General features: G+C 47.1%; 9 protein-coding genes across 9 annotated transcripts; 6 read left to right on the plus strand and 3 right to left on the minus strand.

Moving 5' to 3' along the window:
* Positions 1 to 1,954: 1,954 nt before the first annotated feature.
* Positions 1,955 to 3,568, plus strand: P153DRAFT_402021 (NAD-binding Rossmann fold oxidoreductase family protein). The gene is made up of 3 exons (XM_033671962.1): positions 1,955 to 2,281; positions 2,329 to 2,754; positions 2,803 to 3,568. The coding sequence occupies exons 1-3, from the start codon at positions 2,235 to 2,237 to the stop codon at positions 3,479 to 3,481; spliced, it is 1,152 nt and encodes a 383-aa protein (XP_033517741.1). The 5' UTR covers positions 1,955 to 2,234; the 3' UTR covers positions 3,482 to 3,568.
* Positions 3,569 to 4,117: 549 nt separating this feature from the next.
* P153DRAFT_391673 (general substrate transporter) lies at positions 4,118 to 6,048 on the minus strand (the record flags this gene model as incomplete). Its single annotated transcript, XM_033671085.1, has 6 exons — positions 4,118 to 4,435; positions 4,489 to 4,815; positions 4,864 to 4,939; positions 4,988 to 5,428; positions 5,483 to 5,918; positions 5,970 to 6,048. 6 exons carry the CDS (start codon positions 6,046 to 6,048, stop codon positions 4,118 to 4,120), a joined length of 1,677 nt encoding a protein of 558 aa, XP_033517742.1.
* Positions 6,049 to 7,136: 1,088 nt separating this feature from the next.
* P153DRAFT_371742 (Malate/L-lactate dehydrogenase) lies at positions 7,137 to 8,521 on the minus strand. The gene has a single exon (XM_033669335.1). It carries the CDS (start codon positions 8,486 to 8,488, stop codon positions 7,400 to 7,402), a length of 1,089 nt encoding a protein of 362 aa, XP_033517743.1. The 5' UTR covers positions 8,489 to 8,521; the 3' UTR covers positions 7,137 to 7,399.
* A 2,738-nt stretch (positions 8,522 to 11,259) lies between these two features.
* P153DRAFT_328517 (uncharacterized protein) lies at positions 11,260 to 13,733 on the plus strand. Its single transcript, XM_033665356.1, has 2 exons — positions 11,260 to 11,928; positions 11,982 to 13,733. Exons 1-2 carry the CDS (start codon positions 11,389 to 11,391, stop codon positions 13,500 to 13,502), a joined length of 2,061 nt encoding a protein of 686 aa, XP_033517744.1. The 5' UTR covers positions 11,260 to 11,388; the 3' UTR covers positions 13,503 to 13,733.
* Positions 13,734 to 14,037: 304 nt separating this feature from the next.
* On the plus strand, positions 14,038 to 15,284 carry P153DRAFT_371743 (40S ribosomal protein S5). The gene is made up of 4 exons (XM_033669336.1): positions 14,038 to 14,181; positions 14,231 to 14,271; positions 14,374 to 14,557; positions 14,652 to 15,284. Exons 1-4 carry the CDS (start codon positions 14,083 to 14,085, stop codon positions 14,967 to 14,969), a joined length of 642 nt encoding a protein of 213 aa, XP_033517745.1. The 5' UTR covers positions 14,038 to 14,082; the 3' UTR covers positions 14,970 to 15,284.
* A 260-nt stretch (positions 15,285 to 15,544) lies between these two features.
* On the minus strand, positions 15,545 to 16,576 carry P153DRAFT_304376 (uncharacterized protein; the record flags this gene model as incomplete). The annotated part of the gene is made up of 1 exon (XM_033664564.1): positions 15,545 to 16,576. The coding sequence occupies one exon, from the start codon at positions 16,574 to 16,576 to the stop codon at positions 15,545 to 15,547; it is 1,032 nt and encodes a 343-aa protein (XP_033517746.1).
* Positions 16,577 to 17,711: 1,135 nt separating this feature from the next.
* P153DRAFT_304378 (beta carotene dioxygenase) lies at positions 17,712 to 19,346 on the plus strand (the record flags this gene model as incomplete). Its single annotated transcript, XM_033664565.1, has 1 exon — positions 17,712 to 19,346. One exon carries the CDS (start codon positions 17,712 to 17,714, stop codon positions 19,344 to 19,346), a length of 1,635 nt encoding a protein of 544 aa, XP_033517747.1.
* A 229-nt stretch (positions 19,347 to 19,575) lies between these two features.
* Positions 19,576 to 19,905, plus strand: P153DRAFT_391679 (uncharacterized protein; the record flags this gene model as incomplete). Its single annotated transcript, XM_033671086.1, has 2 exons — positions 19,576 to 19,822; positions 19,877 to 19,905. The coding sequence occupies 2 exons, from the start codon at positions 19,576 to 19,578 to the stop codon at positions 19,903 to 19,905; spliced, it is 276 nt and encodes a 91-aa protein (XP_033517748.1).
* Positions 19,906 to 20,695: 790 nt separating this feature from the next.
* Positions 20,696 to 21,136, plus strand: P153DRAFT_255933 (uncharacterized protein; the record flags this gene model as incomplete). The annotated part of the gene is made up of 1 exon (XM_033662775.1): positions 20,696 to 21,136. A coding segment is annotated over one exon (441 nt), but the record flags the coding sequence as incomplete, so codon positions are not given.
* Positions 21,137 to 21,661: the final 525 nt, after the last annotated feature.

Here is a 21,661-nt window from a genome sequence, read left to right on the forward strand (position 1 = left end):
GATATTCTTTAAAGTATAGCTTTTAATAGTTACTTACTTTACTATATATTACTTAATTTAGGTTTAATTCTAACTTTACTAGCTGAATACTTACTTATATAAATATATTAAGTAGTATATAGATATTTCTATTTTATAGTAAAATCTGTATATATACTTACTTAAAGATCTTTTATAGTATAGTGCATTTATACTATTTTATACTTAGTAAATAATTATTATATAGTATATAAAGCTTACTAGCTATAATATTAGGTTATACTTTTTAATAGTAAGTTTTATAATTATTTTAGATATTAATAAATATAAGGATTTTAAATTAGAGAATAGGTATATATTTAATATATATTACTATATAATTAGCTAGATAACTTATACTAAAATAATATTCTATTTAAAGCTAGTTAAAGAAAGTCTAGTAAATATTAGTACTATATAATAATCTATTTAAACTATTACTTTTCTTACCTAATACTAAAATAATAATAATTTTAAAATTTACTTTTACTATACTTTAATTTATTAGTTTACTATACTTATACTATATATATAATACTATCTAAATTTAAGTTTTGATTTAAGAAATTTTAATATTATATTATAATAGAAAGCTAGTATATTTGTTTTAAAACTATAATTAGATTAAATAAATATTAGTATATTACTAATAGTATCTAAGTTAATAATTCTAAGGTATTAGTTAGTAATACTAATAAATATAAATATAGTTATATTAATATAAAGCTATATAATATATTATAAGTATATATTAAAAGTAGTATAGATATAAATTTTATAAGGTTTTAGTTTCTTATATTTATTAATAAACTAAATATAATTTAGTTCTAGTATAATATATTTACTTCTTTAGTACTAGGTATTTTAACCTCTTTACTTTACAGCCTACAGATTAATATATTAGTATTATTAGTATAATTAATTATAAAAAATAATAATTTATTTTTTTATAATTATATACCTTTATATATACTCTTTTTTATATTTATTAATTTTGAAAATATTTAAGAGCTTTTAGAAAATTAGCTTAAATATAACTTGATTAATATTAGTATAAAACTAGTTAGTATTTAAAATAAAGTTATATTTAATTTTAAGTAATTAGTATATCTAGTAAAGTTATTATATATTAATCTAAATATTATTTATTTTTAGATTATTTAACTTTATAAACATTTTAGTATTACTTAATTTAAAGCCCTAAACTATTATAACTAATTATTATCTTATATAGTTAGTAACCTTTATTCTAATTTTATACTATAATTTTTATTTATTAAGTTACTACTTTTTAGTTTACCTTTTAATACCTTCTTTTTAACTTTTTTTTTATATTTTACTAGTTAGTTTACCTTTTAATTATTATAAAAGTTCTTATTAATTTTATTTTATAATAAAGTAAAATTAACTATAAGTAGTATAGCTAGTAAGGTTAGATAGTACTAAGTAGATAGGTAGTAATAGTTAATATTAATTATTACTTAGTTAATACTATTAGAGTAAAATAATATATATAATTTAAATATAACTAGAAATATTATAAATCCTAGCTTTATATAGTAAAAGTTCTAATAAAGTAAGCGCTAGCGTATATTTTATATATAGTATTTATCTATAAAGAATATCTACTTATAAATATATAATTATTTAAAAATAATATTAGATATAATATATTAAAAGTAAGTAAAGTATATAATAATATTATATTAGTTTATATTTATTTTTTTACTATTATCTATTATAATTATATAATGTAACGTTTACAATTTTTAGTTTTAATTTTAGTAGTTAGCGGATTTAGTAAGATAGCTGACTGTAGGTACAGCCCCTTATCTACTTAAACGTTATCGATCGGTTATTTGACCAATCAACACATCTTTATGGCAAAACACTGCTCGCAAGCTTACACCTCATGAGTTGTTCAGCAATGCGGGCCAATTGCGGCCAAACCAAATACACCAATTTCATCATTACTACGCCATACGATCACCGATAGATCAGCTCATTAAAGGGACAGACGTGCTTTTGAATCGACCCACTGTGATTACAAAGACCTCAGCTTACTGCATACGCAGAGGTGCTTTGAAATCACGATAGTATGTTAGAAATAAATAAATAAACAGTATTCTGATTAGAGGCAACTGCAGATCAGCTCTTTTCAACGGCTCTCGTCCAACTGGAAAAAAATCCTTAGTAACAACCCCTCATACGCCGCGATGGTTGATCAGAAACGCGTTGGTCTTGTTGGCCTATCTGCCAAAGGGTATGAGCATTGGGGGTGGTTATCGAAGCATGCTAATCAAGTTGCAGATCTTGGGCAGTCGCAGCACACCTGCCATACTTGCAGCAGTCATCTCACTACAAAATCACAGCACTCCAAAACAGCTCAAAGGCGTCCGCAGATGAGGCTGCTAAGCAGTACTCTCTGGATGGAGTGACTACGCACGGGAACCCCTCTAGCCTCGCGTCAGATCCTAATGTAGACATCGTGGCCGTCAGTGTCAACGTTCCTGAACATTATGGCCTGATCATCCCTGCTCTTGAAGCTGGAAAGGACGTGTTCTCTGAGTGGCCACTTGCTCGCAATCTTGCCGACGCTGAAAAAATGGTTCAGCTAGCGAAAGAAAAGGGCGTCCGAACCATGGTTGGTCTACAAGCCCGCCAGAGTCCGTCTATCTTGAAAGCCAAAGAGATCGTCTCCTCTGGAAAACTAGGAAGGATTCTGAGTACAACACTGTACGTTGAGCTCTTAGCTACGATTTTGAATAAGACTAACTTCATTAGATATGGTCATGGAGGTCTTTTCGGCCCTACTATCGTCGAGAAACTGGAGTACCTTCTTCCAATAGAGTCTGGTGCAAATCTCGTTACAATTCCATTTGGTCATACTGTGGATGCATTCTGCCACGTCCTGGGCGAGATCAAGGACCTATCCGCCACACTCGTTAACCTGCGTCCTGAATTACAAGTCACAGACTCTGAAGGCAAGCCCTTGAGAACAGTCGCAAAATCCGCGCACGACTACGTCAGCATCAGTGGTTTCCTTGTCAACGGCGGCGGAGTAGTAGATGTAACCTACGCTCCCGGTTACTCACGCACAAACCGCGACTTCTACTGGGAGATCATCGGTACCGAAGGTACACTTATCCTGGATGGTGAGGGACTGGGTGGAGCTATGGCAGGCAATATTCAGACATTCCAGCCCACGGTCAAGTTTGTGAAGGAGGACCACGCGTTCAGGAGTATGGGAAGCGCGGTAGCACAGAAAGAGCCTGAAGTCATTTACCCTGGCAAGACAGGTGAACTGGATTTCAGTGTTGGTAAGGCTTGGGAGGCCTGGGCTGGTGCCGGACTGGATGAGGGGTACAGTGTTACGACGTTCGAGGATGCGCTTGTCAGGCACAGGATGATCGACGCTATCTACCGCAGCGCAAAGCAGGGAACCAAGGAGAACTATGTCTAGCATCGATATTAGTGTCGAGGATAGCGTAACTGATTGTGCAACTTGTATCTAGTTTCCGTTATTTGGTATCTACATCTACCTTCTCCCCCACTTTTCTGATATCTGGGTGGACATTCCATGTTGATTCAACGATTTTTACCAGGCTTGTGTGCGTCATTTAGCTGTACAAACGAGGAACCTTGTCCCAAAGTGCTAAACACATTGGAACCTGCTCTTCTTGACTCTCGTTTCTAATCAAACCGTATGATGTAAGCATCCTTCCTTCTGCAATGCGTGACAAACATCATATGTCGAGAGACTCTCACCATGCTATTCAGGGCTTACTAGCTTTCACTCTCGTCTTCGGGCCTCAGCATCATGTTCATCATCTACAGAGATGGGAGGAGAAGCTAATTCGTCAACCCGTTTATGTAATTGCATTCTTATCATTAGGACTGCAGGAAGAAATTCGACGTAGATTCACACTATTGAAAGAGCTTTCTTAATCACTTGTGTATCTTGCAATCGCGTCCTGAGGAATTCATTTCTGGCGTATCGCATTTCGAATTCGTGAAGTGGACATAAACGCTCATGAACAAATCGTACGCTTCATGATCATAAATCACGCTCCGTCTTACCACTACTGTCCTTGCCGTCTTAGACCTTTTGCTCCATTCTCTGACTGTGCGTCTGAACACCATCCCTTTCGGCTGCATCTTCCATTTGAGCTGTGGCAGCCTTCTCGCCCGCGGTATCCAAGACCTCCGACATGCCACCAGTTCCTCGGGTGAGTTGTGCGCCCTTGCGACCAATAAGATGCCAGGGCAAGTTGAAAATCTCGTCCAAGGCTTCAAGCGACTTGCCAGATGTTTCTGGCAAGAAAAACCAAACCCAAAATAGACCAAGCCCAGTGACGCAGCTGAAGAACATCATCGTACCACCAGTGGTCATAGAGAGGAACATCAACGGAACAGCCTGTAAGACGTAAGTATGTGGGAATTGGGAAACTCGTTGAGAGAAGGGCATACCTTGGAGTTTCCGTATTGGTTGACGAAGTGGAACGTCATCGCAAGACTGCCACCCAATGCGCGTAGTCTAAGTGGGTAAATTTCGGAGTTTATCAGATACTGGATACTGTTCCAGCCCAATGCCCAACCGAAGCCACTGGAGTAGATCGCGACAATGGCAGCCATGGCTGCTCGCTTCTGACTAGGAGTCTGCGGAATACTCTTGTTGCTGACTCCAGTATCGATCAAGAGGAATAGCGCCATATATAGCATGGAGACAAATTGTAGGGTAATACCAGAGGTAAGGGATCGCTTTCGTCCGATGTAGTCGATGAGGAAAAGGGCACACTAATTTTTTGTCAATGATCGCTCGTTGGTGTAGTTCGTTAGGCTCACAATTATGCTGGAAACAAATTTGACAACACCGAAGATAGCGGTAGCGAAGAGCTTCTCTTTTTGACCTGTCGTACCCCTGGAAAGAGTCAGTGAGGCCAGATACAAACAGTGCGGAGAACCCTACATCATCGCAAAATACTGCGGCGCGTAGATTGTGATACTATTCGCCCCCGACCACTGACCGAGCAGCTGGCTCATGATGCTCAATTGAATGCGGTAGAGATTGGCCTTGGTCGAAAACAACTCTCTAATTGGACCCAGCCATGTTGTGCCCATCGTTGCTTCCCTCTCTCTGTTCAATTGGTCGTTGATGTCTATGATCTCAGACGTGATGTACGGGTGATCAGCAGGTAGCTTTCGTAGGCGTGACATATTCTCAAGAGCTTCCTCATGTCTTCCGACTTTGATCAGCCAACGAGGGCTCTCGCTGGCGAAGAATGAAAGTATGAAGATAAGGCCAGCAAACATGATGTGCATGCTGTTGGGAACGAGCCACTGCTTGTCAGTCGCTGACGAAATATGAATGGACGATCCCCAAGAAGCAAAGTATGCAAGCATGATACCACTAGAAGAATATAAGCCTATAGTTCAGTTGCTTCATGGGAGAGAGGTTACTGACAGATAGACTGATCCAGAAAAGGCACCCACACAAAGACCTCGAATGGCTCTAGGTGCGGTCTCCGCAAGGTAGGTCGGCGCAACGACTGTAGTTTGGCCGATTCCAACGCCGGCAATGAAACGTCCAGCATAAATCTGACCAACACTGCCAGTGAGTGAACTGGTCAAGAAGATGGTGATGCCAGTAACCCATATGAGGCAAAGAAGCCGTGTGGACCATAGACGACCAATACGATCCGTTATCGCAAAAGCAATCAAGGATCCCAGGATGGAGCCCATCTGCACCATAGAGGTGATGTTGGATAGGAGATCCGCGAGGTCATGTTTGCTCTTGGTGGGGTCGTCAAGGCCGAACTTCTTGATGAAAGGTTTGAGTTCTGCGGTTGTTCCGATCAGACCCTCATCGATACCTCGGGCGGCGCCCATGATACCAAACACTATGCGATATTAGACGCCACGCAATGCAAGCTCTGGAGAGTTCATCTTACCAAAGACACCATACCAGAGTCGCCAGTTGAGCGACTCTTTCGGCGTGTCCTTCAAGTTTTCTCTCCACGGATTCCACATGATGCGCGTTCTCTTGAGAGCCTCAAATCTTGGCCAAAAGCGGTAGAGACAACGAGAGACTTTGGGAAGAAGGCTTGCGATGTGAAAGCTCGAGGAGGGCGGGATGTTTCTTATGAATACTCCAATTGCGCACTACACTGCAGATGCAGTAGCTGTACCGGAATATCCACAACTTGCATCACCCACCCCAGAAATCATCCATGTAACCCCACATTAGTCTGTCACACCCAGAACCCCCTCCGATTACTAGTGAATTTGTCGATCGCAGCGGCCCGTCTCCAGGAAAGGCAGTCGGGTCCGTTCACCGACACCGAATCTCCCCGCGTTGCAGACCTTGGCAAGCCCTTACTGTGGTGTTAGGCAAAAGTAGTGTACATGACCAGCGGATAAGTAAGGGAGTGTACCGAAGTCTCTAAATAGCCGTACTAGTAAATAATACATGCAAAACCGCAGTATTTTGTATTAAATTTCGTGGTCTGGTTGTCGCAGTGTCTGTCCCACACGGCCTACTATCTACAATGTACTTTAGACTCATTGACCTTCCTAAAACTAGATAAGGGCACAAAACATACCTAGATTTGCATAATACCTTGTAAGATGCGATTGTAAAGAACAGACTGTATGTCGTCTAGCGTATTGCAATTTCCGAAGCGAGGTAGCCCTGCCATGTACACCACGGTGGAAGCTTCAGACGACTCGCCGTGTTTGTGTCGTTCGAGTTTGCGGTAATCGTCTGCAACAAGGTTACATGCCGAGGCCGTGGCGTGGGGCTTTAGATGCTTGACCGGGGGGAAGCCTTCTCGACTCGTGCAGCTTGTTGAGCTTGATTGCTTGGCAACGGACGTAAGCACCCGATATTGACCGTATCCCTGCTTAACCCTGTCACGCCAGCATCCAAATTGATGAGCGGCTATCCACCCCGCATCCATCGGCCTTTGAGCTTCGAGCTTCGGCAGTTAAGACTGTGGGGAATGTACCGTTGATGTACCGAACCAGTAATGTTCTAGCAATTGGTCAAAACACATCGGATCTGGAATTTAGGACAAACTCGATCGTCGGAGGGACTCGGTACCGCCATGAGTAGAATATGGGAGTAGAGTTGATTGACTATGAAATGTTCTATGGGATATGTTATGGAGGAGCAGCTGCCTGATATAGAAGCAGGGGCTCGGGCACAGACTGGCGGGCCTAGTGGGCGGGTGCATGTGTGTGCCAGTGAATGTGTGTGCCAGTGAATGATGTGATGTCACGTGGGGGAAATCTAACTAACACTATACGCCTCTGAGCTTCAAGGTGGGATGTTCGGTTGAGCTATGCCCGATGTACTTCAAATGCCGACATTGAGCCTCAATTACAAGCGAGATCTGAGCGGGAGCACCAGGGAGGCGACTCCTACACGTCCGGCCTCCTGGTTAAGCGCCTGGATCTCGGCTTCTACTAACGGTATTCCCTCTTTCAGGCGCTTTTCCTTGTTGAGGTCTTCAATTTCTCCTGGGAAGTAGATACGGTCAGTGCCTGCCATCTTGTCAGATCCGACGACGCGTTGATACAAGTAGTCCATTCTTTCCTTGAACTCCTCGATGTTCATGAAGAGATCAGGCTTGATAGCCACAAGAAAATGACCAACATCTGCTGGTTTGGATGGGTCATAAGGGTTAGTGACGTGGCCTGCGAACGCACTTCCAGACAGCACCCCAGAGAAAATGTCCATCATGATAGCGAGTGCGGAACCTTTAGGCCCACCCATGGGTAGCATGACACCCTCAAGTGCCTTGGCCGGATCGTCCGTCCTGCTGCCATCCTTGTCGAGTGCCCAGTCCTCAGGAATCTTCTCCCCTCTTCGCAAAGCTTTATATATCTTGCCGCGTGCAGCAACCGATGGTGCCATGTCAAGAATGAACGGTCTGCCTTTCCCGGCTGGGGCCCCGCAGGCTATAGGTGATACGCCCATCAGCTTCGACTTGCCTCCCCAAACGGGTAGAGCAGGCGACGAGTTTGTGAAGACGAGACTCATCATACCTGCGTCCAACGCTTGCTGTACAACCCAGGCTGACATGCCAAAGTGGTTGGAATGTAAAACGGAGACCATACCAATGCCGGTCGTCTTAGCCATGTCAATTGCAGCGTTCATGCCCATGTGCGCTGCAAGAAACCCGAAGCCGTTGTGTCCATCGACTTGGGCAACAGCTGGTGTGACTTGACGGATCGTCGGCGATACTTTTGGATCCAGCACGCCTTGTCTTATGCGCGCCATGTATGAGGGAATCCTGTTCATGCCGTGTGTATCCACACCTCGTAGATCAGCCTCAACAAGACATTTGGCGACGATAATAGCATTGTCCTCCGAAACTCCGTTACCGATAAGAACGTTGGAGACAAAGGATGTAGCCTCAGTAGCGCTGACATGTTGCATGTGTTGAGCCTCAGGGGTCGAACTCATCGTGATGGCTGATTGTCGCTTCCTCGTATTTTCTTGAGCGCTGCTGGTTGCGTGATATTAATGCTCTAGATCAAGGTCATCTCTTGTTTTATAGTGGGTGACGAAGTCGTGAGTCAGACAGTCTACCTTGTTGATAGGGTGCTGGGATAATGATGGGGACCCGTTGAGCGTTTGTCGCATGCCTAACCCGAAACGGCAACTGGGGCCGACCCACAGCAAGAGTGTAACTCAACTACAACACTCGTAAATGCTATGATTCGTGGAAAGTCTCGAAGACATAAATTGAGATTGAAAATCATCAGAATAAGGTTCTGTGGTTCAGTATTTTGAATATGATTCTTTTTGGCGAAAAAGTTGAGTCAAGCAACTTGAAATAGCTTCATGCTCATTTCTTTCTGTACATCATCTGGTATCTTACGATTGTCTCGTTTCTTGTGTAAGACTTGTGCGTGCACATTCACAAAATCAATCGTCACATTCAGTAGAATTTTGGAAAGCGTTTGCACTTTCGGTCGATCTCTTCCACGTATTTAGCATAGATGTGCAGTCTTGCTACAGTAAAAAGATAAGAGAATCAAAGGACTACATATATCGCAGCTTGAGTAGGTTGGGAAGAGACCGAATATCGCGTTAGGACGATATAATTTCCACGACACACCGGGTCGTCTAACTGATAACGAAAGCCACGTTTTTCAAATCAAGGAGTCTTCTCTACTTTCACTCTACCAGTCTACTCAATTCTCGACTTGACGTATCTCGAGTCTTGAGCATCATTCGAGATCTATGTTCTATAACTATCAAGTGTCTTTTTCTCATATTCTCTGGAGTCTTGTTGTTTGATTACTTGTGTTATTGACCTAGAGGGCCTTCATTTTTCACGTCTGTCATCTGCTATGTTTTCTATTCAATGTTCCAATGTTTGATCACACAGCTTTCATCTTTTTTTCTAGTACATTGCCTTCATACCCTCATCACATGTCATCTGGTCAAGTTTGTGATTTTCCTTCCCAGATGCAGGTGATTGGGCATATTGCTTGTGTTATTGCATCCGTCTTACTTCTGCAACCTCACCATTCTGTTTCTCTATACCTTTGGCTTTCTGAACGTCGGCGGCAAGCGTTGAGTTTTCATTTTCTTCTTCTTGCAACGCTTGAGCTCTTGTTGTTTGGACTCGTATGTTTAATCAATACAATTTTGCGGGTGCCGGGTAATGGGATGGATGAAGTGATGATTTGGACGGCTGGGAGAAAAGTGTGGAGGTGAACCATGTGGAGAATTTGAGATGAGTCAGGGAAAGCGAAAGGCAGATGAGACACAGAGGAATTTGCATACGATATACGGAATGGAAATGTACTCACGCGGCCAATGAGTACCTAGATCTCGTCGACTTCATGATGAGTTAAATACAAGGACTACATGTCGTAGCTGACCATGGTGCTCTTTGCGAAGTCATCATTTTCTCGAAGACTCGTGATGGAGGCCAAAAAGTGTAAGGTTCATAATACTGCGATGCTCCTTGATATCTTGCAACCGCAAAACACATGAAACAACCCCAAACAGGTCCCCTCTGACACAGTCCTTCCGCAACTTGAGGTTTGGGCAAGGTATCTTCCAGCATCTTGTGCACACAGCGATGCACTAACAGCGCTTTTGTCTTCTTCTTCGTAGCGTAAGAGACCTGCTTGCAGGCGGTGGTATGTGGCGGCAGTTGGTTCGTTTGCAAGAGCATACCATCATACGAAGCGGCGTTTTACGATATAAAGATCTCTCTCCCTTCGTCATTTATCTTACTCACTAATCATTATCACACTACTGAGCATTTTACAACAGGAACTTCTCGTTTCATTACAGCAGCCACTCGCTACTCTACCACCATGTCGCTGGTGCAGAAACTAGTCCAATTCCTAGTTCTCCATAGTATGTTAATCGTAGTTCATTAATTCGTCCATAATCCAATCGCTTTCCATACCGCGACCGCCGTTGTCTCCACAGTAATCGCTTTTACAATGGCCGAAGGTCCATCGGGGTTCAAGAAGAAAATGGAAAAGAGCATAGCTATTTTAAAAAGCATTCAAAAAGCTATTGAGAATTCCAATCGTAGATAGCCTGGGGCACGTCGGAGCGCATATGGAAAAATCTTCGAGGTAAGCACGATTGCAAGAGTCCTGACTCCTAGTTAATTGGGTCACCAGGAATCAGGGTGCAACGAATCCTTTGAACAGCTAGGCAACTACCCACAAGATTTGTGTAGAACGTGTGTACCTTGAGTGTTGCTAGCATATACCTAGCTTAAGCTATTTGTAAGTTTTTTTTCCTGTAATTTTCTTCCGTTGCCTGCTAAGAAGAACGTAGTTTCATTCTCGATATTCCAATTGACAAAAGAGGCACACCAGAAACCTGCAGATTGGTCGACATATCAGTACATATAGAGAATCAGTCCTTGCTCACACGTTGGCTCCATTGCCCGGACACTTCGTCTGCATGTTGAGAAGGCGTTCAAGATATCTGGCTTTCTAAATCGCCAGGCGTGTGCGTGGAGCTTGCAAATATCAGTTCATCGAGTTGTTTTACGACTATAGTACTCAGAAAGATCGTTTACATGCTGGAAACTATGAGCTGGACAAGAAAAAGAAATGATTGGAGGTTTCATGATTTCTCGTGCATGATATTAGTTGTGAATGTGGAAGTTGGTCTGTGCGGGTTGCGATGGAAGGTGCGTCGCTTAAGTTTGTTTACGTTGATCCCAGTTCATAGCACATCAGCCGTAGCTGCCTCAACACCACACACAGCAACAGCAACCCTGCTTTCATACCACCTCCAACGAACAGAAATACTCCAATACATCATATTTTTTCGACACAACCGTGAAACTGGCGAGACTCAAGGAAAACGCGGGCCCCATGGACCCACCCACACCCTCCAAGCTGGCCATGTCGCCAGGCATGCCCATATTCCCCGCCAGCCCCGAGCGCATCACCGGCACACGAACACAGTACGGCGATCCCACGCCCTCGTCGCCCTCGCTTCCAGCATTGCGCTCAGGCTCGCCGCTGCGGTCACATCGCCGGAACGACTCGGATGTGTCGGTGCAAGGGCTGGCAACCATGTTCGAGACGCTCGAGGTTAAGGACCCACGCGAGGCTCGCGACCGGTACAAGGCAGCACTCGAAAAGGAAAAAGCCAGATGGGTGGACAAGCTCAGCGTCATGGAGAAGGAGATGGCCAAGATGCAGAAGGAGCACGGCTTGGCTATGAGCCGGCGCGACGTGCGCATTGAGGAGCTGCGGGCTGATACCAAGAAGCTGCAAGAGGCCAATGAGGTGGCTGTCTCCCGCGAGCAGTTTGAAAAAGAATTCAAGGCACACAGGGCTAATGTGAAGAAGTGGGAGCAGACGTTTAAGGAGCGTGAGAATATCTGGAAGCAGGATGCGGCGAAATTGGTATGTTGATCTGTATTCATCTATATGCTGTCGAGTATTAACAGCAGCAACAGAAAGAGTCCGAGTCGCGCTGTCAGTCCCTCCATGCCAAGTGCCGGGAATATAAACAACGAACCAAGGACGCAGAGACAAAGGCCCTGAACGCCACAATGTTGGTGCCATCGATGCGAATGCATCAGCAGGGCTTGGAGAAGAAGATTCAGCGGGCTGAGTCTGATGCAAGATTTGAATCAGATAAAGCGGCCAAATACCAGAAACAGGCCTACGATATGGATGTCGAACTCAAGGGTGTAGAGGCACGCCTTGGCGATGAGATTGACACACTTCAGGAAAAGCTACGGTTAGTCGAGGGAGAGCGTGACGCTTTGAAGACAAGCCTGAAGGAAGAGGAGGTCATGCGCGTTGCTGCTGAAGGTCGCATCGCGCTACCAACGCCAAATGACGACGAGGACGACGAGTTTGACCCACCAGTGCGCTCTCCAAGGAAGCCACGTAACGTGCAGCGCGACGATGACAACAAGGAAAATGTGTCGCCAAAGAAGGGGGCTGTCGACCTTAGCTTCATCCAGCAGGAACTGGTGGCTGAACGACGTCTGCGAGAGCGCGCCCAGGACCAAATCGACTTCATGAAAATGGAGTGCCAGTTCCGCTGCTGCTCCTGCCGTATTGCCGACACCAAGGGCACTGAGTATGTCCATGATGACAGCTTCAACTCTGAGATGCAGCGCATCAAGTTGTCCATTCCCGTTTTGACGCCTCCACCGAGCAACCATGGAGAAGATTCGATGGAGGGCGTGATAACCAAGCAAGAGCCTGCTGAGAGCGAGCGTCCGTTCACACCACCCGCAGAAGAACTACACCAGACCGAGCAAGACGCAGACCCGAGCGAGCGAGCTTACGACAATACCGTCTTGGTTCATGCGCAGGCCGACGACGCTGACACATCGATTGCCTTTTCCCCTACAACAGGCACCTTTCGCTCCGTCCCATCTCCAAAGAAGATCAGCCCACCTCTGCAGGACTTTTCTGACACAACTGAAATGACTACCCTATCACCAACATGGACGTCAGACTCGCACAACGCCGCCACATCCACGGCAAGAACCTCTTCACGAATGTCTGCTCCTGTAGAACTGCCAGAGAGTCGCAAAGAGAACAAGCTTGCAGACATCTCCGTCCACGAGGATACCGTTATTGACAGCGACGAGGAGAACATGGAACCTCCACACTACATGCACGAACCTGCCACACCAGCCTATCGTGAGAATCGAAAACCAGTCAAGACTGTTCCCATCAAATTTTCGCCAGCTACGCCTGCTTTCAAACCAGGCAGAGGTCCCATGACGCCTTCGACTGTAGCTCACGCAGCTGTAGATGCGGCCACACCAGTTCTCAAAGAGCTGTCGATGAATCAACCTATCGATAGAGAAGCCGCACTTGAGGCCATTCGCCAGCGACGGGGTCGTGCTAGGAGCTTGGCCGCGGGTCAGGGAACGCCGTTGAAGCAGATGGTAGATGGTGTCAAGGATCGCAGAGACATCAGCGCACCAGTTTCCCGGGTACGAAGATCATGAGTGATGGTCGACTCAAAAACTCGATTTGATATGGTGGAGTTTCGCTACGATCACGGCGGCATTGCTTGGAGTTCTTGTCGCGTTTCTTGTTTAAGGCGTTGAAAAGGTTTACGAGGCTGGTTCTTTCTGGGCAGGAGCAATTTGGATATATCCCACCCACGGTTGACCCTGGTATTTCTGGTTTATGAGTATTTTAATTGATGATTTATGCCAATCTACATCTGTGCTGCGATCACGTCTTGCTTTCATGCGTTATGGCATGAATAGCTTTGAGAGTGCAAACATTGACAGCTACAAGGTAAAATGATTGATTTGATACCCGTGCATTCATTGTGAGACATATAGACAGGGTGATTTAGGAAAAAGGCTTTCCCAAAACGTTGTATCGCGTGTTCGTGTGAGATGTAGTGTAGGCTATCGAGTTCGTGTGCCAAGACCATGACCTGGACCCACCCAGCCCCATTGGCCAACAAGCGAGCCACACTGGAAATTGATTCCAATTCCATCTCCAACTTTCGACTGTAGCGACAACAACGACCTCACGCCCCTCCCTCTCTCTCCTACAACACCAACCGCAATCATGTCTGACGGCGAAATCGAGGTCGAGAGCCCTTCCGGCTACGCCGTGCTCCCCAAGGAGGTCACCGAGGAGATTGGCAGCATCAAGCTGTTCAACAAGGCAAGCGCGTCACGCACCTGGGCATGCACACCGTTCTGACCTTTTGCAGTGGTCATACGAGGAGGTCGAGGTCCGCGACATCTCCCTGACGTACGTTGCCCATCGACTCCCGCCCGCACGCTCTTTGAAGGAACCGGTCGCTGTTGGGGGACTGGGAATGCGCATTGAGGACTTGGGCTAACTGGCCACCAGCGACTACATCCAGATCCGCTCGCCCGTCTACATCTCACACTCCGCCGGCCGATATGCTGTCAAGCGATTCAGGAAGGCGCAGTGCCCCATCATTGAGCGTCTCACCAACTCGCTCATGATGAACGGCCGCAACAACGGAAAGAAGCTGATGGCTGTGCGCATTGTTGCCCACGCTTTCGAGATCGTACGTCCACCACACCTGGCACCCGCAGCGCGAAGCCTCAATTTGAACATGGCGCGCAAAGAAGCTCTGTGGGACTCTGACTAACTCGCCCCAGGTCCACATCATGACCGACCAGAACCCCATCCAGGTCGCCGTCGACGCCATCGTCAACTGCGGACCCCGCGAAGACTCCACCCGTATCGGAAGCGCCGGTACCGTCCGTCGCCAGGCCGTCGATGTGTCTCCCCTCCGCCGTGTCAACCAGGCTATCGCGCTCCTCACCATCGGTGCCCGCGAGGCCTCGTTCCGAAACGTCAAGAGCATTGCCGAGTGCTTGGCTGAGGAGCTGATCAACGCTGCCAAGGGAAGCAGCAACTCGTACGCGATCAAGAAGAAGGACGAGCTGGAGCGTGTCGCCAAGTCCAACCGATAAGGAAGTGTGCTGGTGGTACTTGGTGTCTCGGAGGAGTTTTTTCGAATCGGGGTCTGGTCTCTACTGGACGGATACGGATGGAGGATCTTATGCGTGCATGGCAAGGGTCTTCTAGGCGAATAAACACCGACTTCATGGTTGCATGACAAAATGGACAATTCGATACAATCTGTTCGCTTGTTGTGCTGTTCGTGAGGAGACGTCGTGTCCGTAGTTGCGAAAGAGGACGTCGTCTCCAGGCCAGTCTGGCTGTAGGCTGTTTATGCCTTGGGCGAGATGAGGCCTCGAAGTATCCCGCCCAAAGCAGGAGACGTGAAGTCGATCAATGATATGAATACCATTACATTCTACGTATTTGTTTGCTTTCTCATATCTGGTTTCTAAAGATCATTTGCATTAAAATCATCAACATAGCGTCCGACAACGGACCACGATTATGTCTATTTGCAGAGGACGAGCTTCGTCATGCAGCTTATAGATGTCTACTTTTTCTTCAAGAAGCAGCCCATGTGGGTATCGTCATACACGCTGAGTCCACACCAATTACACATAACCTTCTTTCTCAACCCACATGATCAAGCCCCTGCCCGCGCCAAAATAGCTCTCTCCAACACGCCCCCGAACTCAGCCAAACCAACCCTCCCTTCATTCCCCTTGCCAAAAGCCTCCGCATCAGCATACGCGCGCCTCATAACCTCGCCATCCAACCGAACCAACCATCCTTCCCCCGTGATCAACGCATGTCCCCCATCCCTCGACAACTGCCCCAACAGCCCACTAGCCCTAACAAGTCTCTCAACCCACACGCGATCCTTGCCCTCCCCCCACGCCACATCAACAAGATCCACGCATCCCCCCTCCCCCACACGCTCCCTCACAAGCCGCACAACGCGCTCCCGCCGCGCACTCTCCTCCTCCACCTCGCGCCGCTCGTCTTCCTTCCGCCGCTCCCGCTCCGTGCGCTCGCGCTCCGCGATCTCGGCTTCGATTCTAGCGCGCCGTGTCTTTTCCGCAGAGAGCGCCAAGTCGCGCTCCATAGCGCCTTCGGCGTCTTGCAGGCGGCGTAGCTCGGCCTCTTGTCTGTGGAACTCGTGGTAAGCGCGTCGCTGGTCTTTGCGGGCGAGGGACTTTGCTTTTTTGGCGCCGATGGGACGGTTGGCTGGTGTGGGGCGGGGGCGTTGGTCTGCGGGGCCGGGGAGGGCGTCGTCGTCGTTTTCATCGTCGTTGTCGTTGTTGTTGCCATTGAAGAGCTGGTTCGGGAGGGGCTCGGCGAAGTCTTCAACGTGTGGTGCGGGGGGTCGGCGCTCGTGCGCGTCTATTCCTCCCCCGGCGTCTCCTGCTCCGTTTTCTACCATGTCCGCGTCGGGATGCTCGTCTAAGGGTGGCTCATCGTGGTTTATTTCCTCTATGCCTCGCGCATCCTGCGGTCCTTCGTTTGTGGGCGGGGCTTGTCGTGTGTTGTACCATTCTGCGATTTGGGGCGCATAGTAGAGGGTTCCGCAGAGGACGGTGGTGTGGATGAGATCTTGTAGAATGGGGGTCCCGGGTTTTGTGAAGGGAAGCAGGAGGTTTAGGAGGGTGATTGGGAGGGTGAGGAGGGCACCCATTTTGGCGCGGGGTTGAAAGTACTTGTTGGTGTGGTGTATGAAGATGCTTTTGAGAAGATGGTTGAATGTAGAATTTTAGAAAGTGGAGGATTGGGGTGTCGAGATAAAGTGGAATGAAATGCTTTGGTGCTAAATGAGCTTTTGTGGTGTTGGTGTTGGATTGCGGATTTGGTGATGCAATGCGCGGCGTAGGGCTGAGAAAACATCGCACTAGATGGATCGGCTCTAGCGTCATAATGAGCCTCGAAACCTAGCTGCGTATCTTTCTCTTTCTCGACTTCAAAACACAATTTCATGACTGAACAGCAGTCTTCATCTACGTTCATTCGTCAGTACTCCATGTCAGCTCGATTCGGCATTTCGCTTCACTTAGTAGTCCACATCTACCGTCAGCTGTTCGCGACAATTTCCACGACGTTGCATCGATAAGCGAGAACGTTTTATCTTGTTCAGGGCTTGGAGTGCTGAGAGGACAGGCATTGGTGATGAAAAGTCGCCTAAATTGACCGCATGCGTGCAAGCCACTTGTTAAGCTGACAAGACTTGAGATGCCAAAGACTCACCATGCCGAGGCCAACATCGCACGAGCCAGACGAACGTATGTACGACTTCGGAAAGTTTTAGAGTAAGGCTTGCGAATTGTACCATTTTGATGGTTGCATGGCCATTCACGGGCGAACAAACAAGAGGTGAAGACCTTGCGGCCGTAAAACGGAAACATAGTCTACCCGTGCGTACCGATATTACCACCACTAAGTCATCACGGAGACGTCGGCTCGTGTTACACGCCTTATAAATATGACATGGGGTAGCGATCACACGTGAAGGGCTGCCGTCTTTCCGTCATGAAAGTCTAGTTTAGACCCTTTCGAACGGGTAAACATGACTTCGCGACGGAGCAATGATGTCTCCTTGGCTGGTGTTACGTCCGTTGTCTTGGTGTATATCAGAGTCGGTGTTCGAGCTATTATGGCTTCACTAACATCCTATGATGATGATTATATACTAATATCATCCTCGTTTACACTTCCCGGCTTCTTGTAGACTCCACTCGACCTGCGCTCGGTGGACTCTCGTCACTTTTAGTCTCTGCTATCTCTTTGTCTTATACAGTTCCACCAAGTCAACAGTCACTATGGAGTACTGGCCAAACGACTCTGGTTTCGACACTTGCTACGAGGAACACTTGCCCGTTGCGCTCGCAGTCAAAGGCAATATCCCATACTACGCTGCTGGGGTTCTCTTCAGAACTGGGCCCCTGGGTTACAAAGCGGAGACAGATGATGGGAAAATATGGGCAGCAAATCATTGGTTCGACGGCTTCTCCAGCGTTCATCGCTTCCAGATTGACTTCCCGGACCAGGCTGGCCCTGCTCAGGTCAATTACCGTTCCCGACGCAACGTTGACGAGTACCTCGAGCTTGTCCGCACGACAGGCAGAGTCGACAGCATCACGTTTGCTTCCAAGCGTGACCCTTGCGAGAGCTTCTTCAAGAAAGTTATGAGTGTATTCCATGCTAAGCGTGATACATACAATGTTGGTGTGACACTTTCGATGAACATGCCGGGCGGTGGCTACCAGAGGGATACTGAGAAGCCAATGATCAGCGGACACACCAATGGTATTGAGACATTGCACGTCAAGACGGACACTCTCATGGTAAAAAGAATAGATCCCGAGACGCTGGAGCCCCGGGGCATCGCAACTCAGGTACTGCTCCATCCAGACTTGAAAGGTCCTCTCTCTGCTGCGCACGCAAAGTCTGACCCTCTCACGGGCGACATTTTCAATTTCAATCTCGAGTTCGGATACAAGAGTACCTACCGCGTCTTCCGGACGTCAGCTTCCACGGGCAAGACCAAAATCCTCGCCACCTTCACCGACACACCAGCGTACATACACTCCATCTTCCTCACTGGGAACCACGTCATTCTATGCATCTGGAACAGCCATATAAAATGGGGTGGTATCTCGGTTCTCTACAACAAAAATATCGTGGATGCTATCAGTCCTTTGGATCCCAGCTCCAAAGCAGTCTGGTACGTCATCGATCGCACTGGCGACAGAGGCCTCATCGCACGCTACGAAAGCGATCCCTTCTTCTGCTTCCACAGTGTCAACGCGTGGGAAGAGCCATCATCCACCGACCCCTCGCAGACCGACATCATCGCCGAGCTCAGCATGTTCGAAAACACCGACACACTCCACCGCTTCTACTACGACAACCTGCTCTCCTCGACCGCGAGTCCAGAATTCACGGGCACAAGACGCCTCTCCTGCTTGCCCATGCAAACACAATTCAGACTCCCAGATATCCATAACGCGGGCAAAGACAAGTTCTGTCCACCCCGCAAAGCGCAACTCGTCTTCCAGGCTCCAAAGGCGCTTTCGCTCGAACTTCCCACGATCAACCCTCTCTATCTCACGCACCGCCACCGGTACTCTTACGGGTGTACCGACCGTCTGAAATCCTCTTTCATGGATGGTATTGCCAAGTTCGATAACGTCACCCAGACTAGTATCTTCTGGGAGACTGAGGGACATACGCCCGGGGAGCCGATTTTCATTGCTGACCCAGAGGGAAAGGAGGAAGACGATGGTGTCTTACTGACGGTCGTATTAGATGGTTACGTGGAGAAGAGCTACTTGCTCGTGTTGGATGCGAGAGATCTGTTCGAGAAGGGTAGAGCGGAGATGCAAGGGCCGATGAGCTTTGGTTTCCATGGGGCATTTAAGGGGACGGGACGAGAGTATCTGGGCGATATATGAGATTTTTATGGGAGGTGTGGGGTTGGGTTGGCTTTGTGAGGCTGCCGTTCAGACTACTTCTATATATATTTCGAGCGGGTTGTTGTATTGATTTGATTCCCTTCTGCATACTATTCAGGATCATTCGCTCACGATAGGCCACGATGTATGGTGATAACGAGCAATCTCCCAATCCATCAGATGTCCTCCAACTCCCACAATCTCTCCTCTGATAATCCCATGCCCATAAATGACACTCTCTCATACCCTCAAAGCCTGCATCACCTACCACATAACCGCCCCACCGCCCAACCATTTCGCCTCCACACACAGCACATGCACCATCTGCAATGCCGACGCCGACGCGCCATACTACACCAAGCCAAAGTCCATCAACCTGATCCGCGGCACGGTCAAGATGGATTCATGCGCGCACGTGTTTCACAAACGCTGTCTGGCCCATTCGCTCTTCAAACAGACTGCCTGGCAGGACATGGGTAAGTATCCTACGTGTGGTTTGGTCTTTATGGACGCGATTTGGACATGTATAGGCTGGGTATTTGTACCGCATGGCGCTTAGAGTGGTACTAGGAAGGTTAGGGGGGAGGTAGGTGGGAAGTAGCGAGGCAGAGATGGGGTAATTTTTCAAGTGGGATTGGAGCGTTTATAGAGTGTTGGTAGTTGGGTTGTATGACAAAGCTCTAGTTTGATTTGAGGGAATCAACCGCTGTCTACATCTAATACGTTCTTTCCCGTGATACTGAGGTGCTTGAAATGTCACTGTAGATGCAGTGAACGGTGTTAGAGAGGCTTTGTGCCATTTAAATGTGGCTTACAATAATCAATGGATTTATTTCCACCCAGCTCGACTTCCATCGTGTTCTCGACTTTCTGGTCTGTCGTAACGTTGTTCGAAATGAATGGGTAGTGATGGGGAGGCAGTTGGTAAGATAAAATATCTACACTAGCATCCTTGTTGGTATTCAAGATGCGACTGCGGCTGCATTAATTCAGTCTCGCTCGTCTCGGTATAGTTAGAATTCCATTCGGTGAAAGCCATGTCTCCACTTACACGCTTCATGCATCATGCCTTGTACCCACATGACGTCTTTGTTGTCTGTTTGTACAAAGACACTTGTCTTGCACAACACCTCGTTTGTCTTTCACAGCCCTTCCACTGCCCAGGTGGAAACCCAAGTCCCTTGCTTTCGTTGAGTGCCGACACACACCGCTTTTGAGCATCATGCTACGCGCGGTCCCAAATAGTTTCTTTCCCTGATTCCCACCCGCCAGAAAATTCTACCAACAGAACCTCACCATATCTCAGCGATACCGGATCGCGTCGAAAACAAACCATGCGTCTACCACCCTTTTTCGACCCGCTAGGCGAGACCGAACCCAGCACTACTGTCTACACACTCACCGTTCTATGCCCCCCACGTCCACCACCACGATGGCTGCCCAAGTTCTTTACCCGCACACCAGTCTCCTGTAGAGATTACAACAGCACTCACTTCAGCATACGTCCACGTGACGATGATCCTCGAAACCCGAACTACGACTGTTTTGAGCTCTATCACCTTAATGGCATGAAGAGGAAAACCGTCAAAATCAAGTGTGGCTGGTTTCCCCTGGAGATGAGGTGCGTGCACGTACAGAATGGTACGAAGAGATGCGATGAGGGTTGCTATGTTCTAGAAAAGGGTGGTGACCTAGCGAGGTGGATGTGTAAGCAGACGGACTGTGAGGGACATGTATACTGTGATAATGTAGTAGAAGATGGCGATAAGGTTGTGTGTTTTGGAAAGAAAAGAAAGAGGATGGTTTGTGTGGAGCGGTGACGGTATTCCAATTCTTCAGTGGCATGATCTTGCTTATGCGAGTTGCGAGGAAGCGAATGATTAGGGAGGTTACACGTTTACGGAGGTCTGATAACGCCCCAATAGCTTAGAATCGATACTTTGCTGGATTGTCCAGTAAATATATGGATCTGAACAACACTCAGATGATAAAATAATGGGTATTTCGAAAGGATGTGAGCAGGCTTGAGCTAGAAAATATCAGAGACCATTCAAGAAACTAACACGAAGCGGATCAAAAGATGGCAAAACCTTGGTAAGGAGAATACAGACTGCGGAGACGGAACATGGAAACGTTCACAGACAACAAAACAATGAGAAATTAGATGTTTGTGAGGCTTTGCTGCTGAGATTAGGGTGTCGTCGTTGGAAAGAACCAGAAGGTCAGCTACCTCCTAGACAATAGTATCTTTGAGTGTCCTGATTCTTGGTGAGAACAACTTGGTAGGTACCAGCAGGCCTGACAGTTCCACACAT

This window comes from Dothidotthia symphoricarpi (assembly GCF_010015815.1).
Source record: "Dothidotthia symphoricarpi CBS 119687 unplaced genomic scaffold P153scaffold_36, whole genome shotgun sequence".
Lineage (NCBI taxonomy): Eukaryota > Fungi > Ascomycota > Dothideomycetes > Pleosporales > Dothidotthiaceae > Dothidotthia > Dothidotthia symphoricarpi.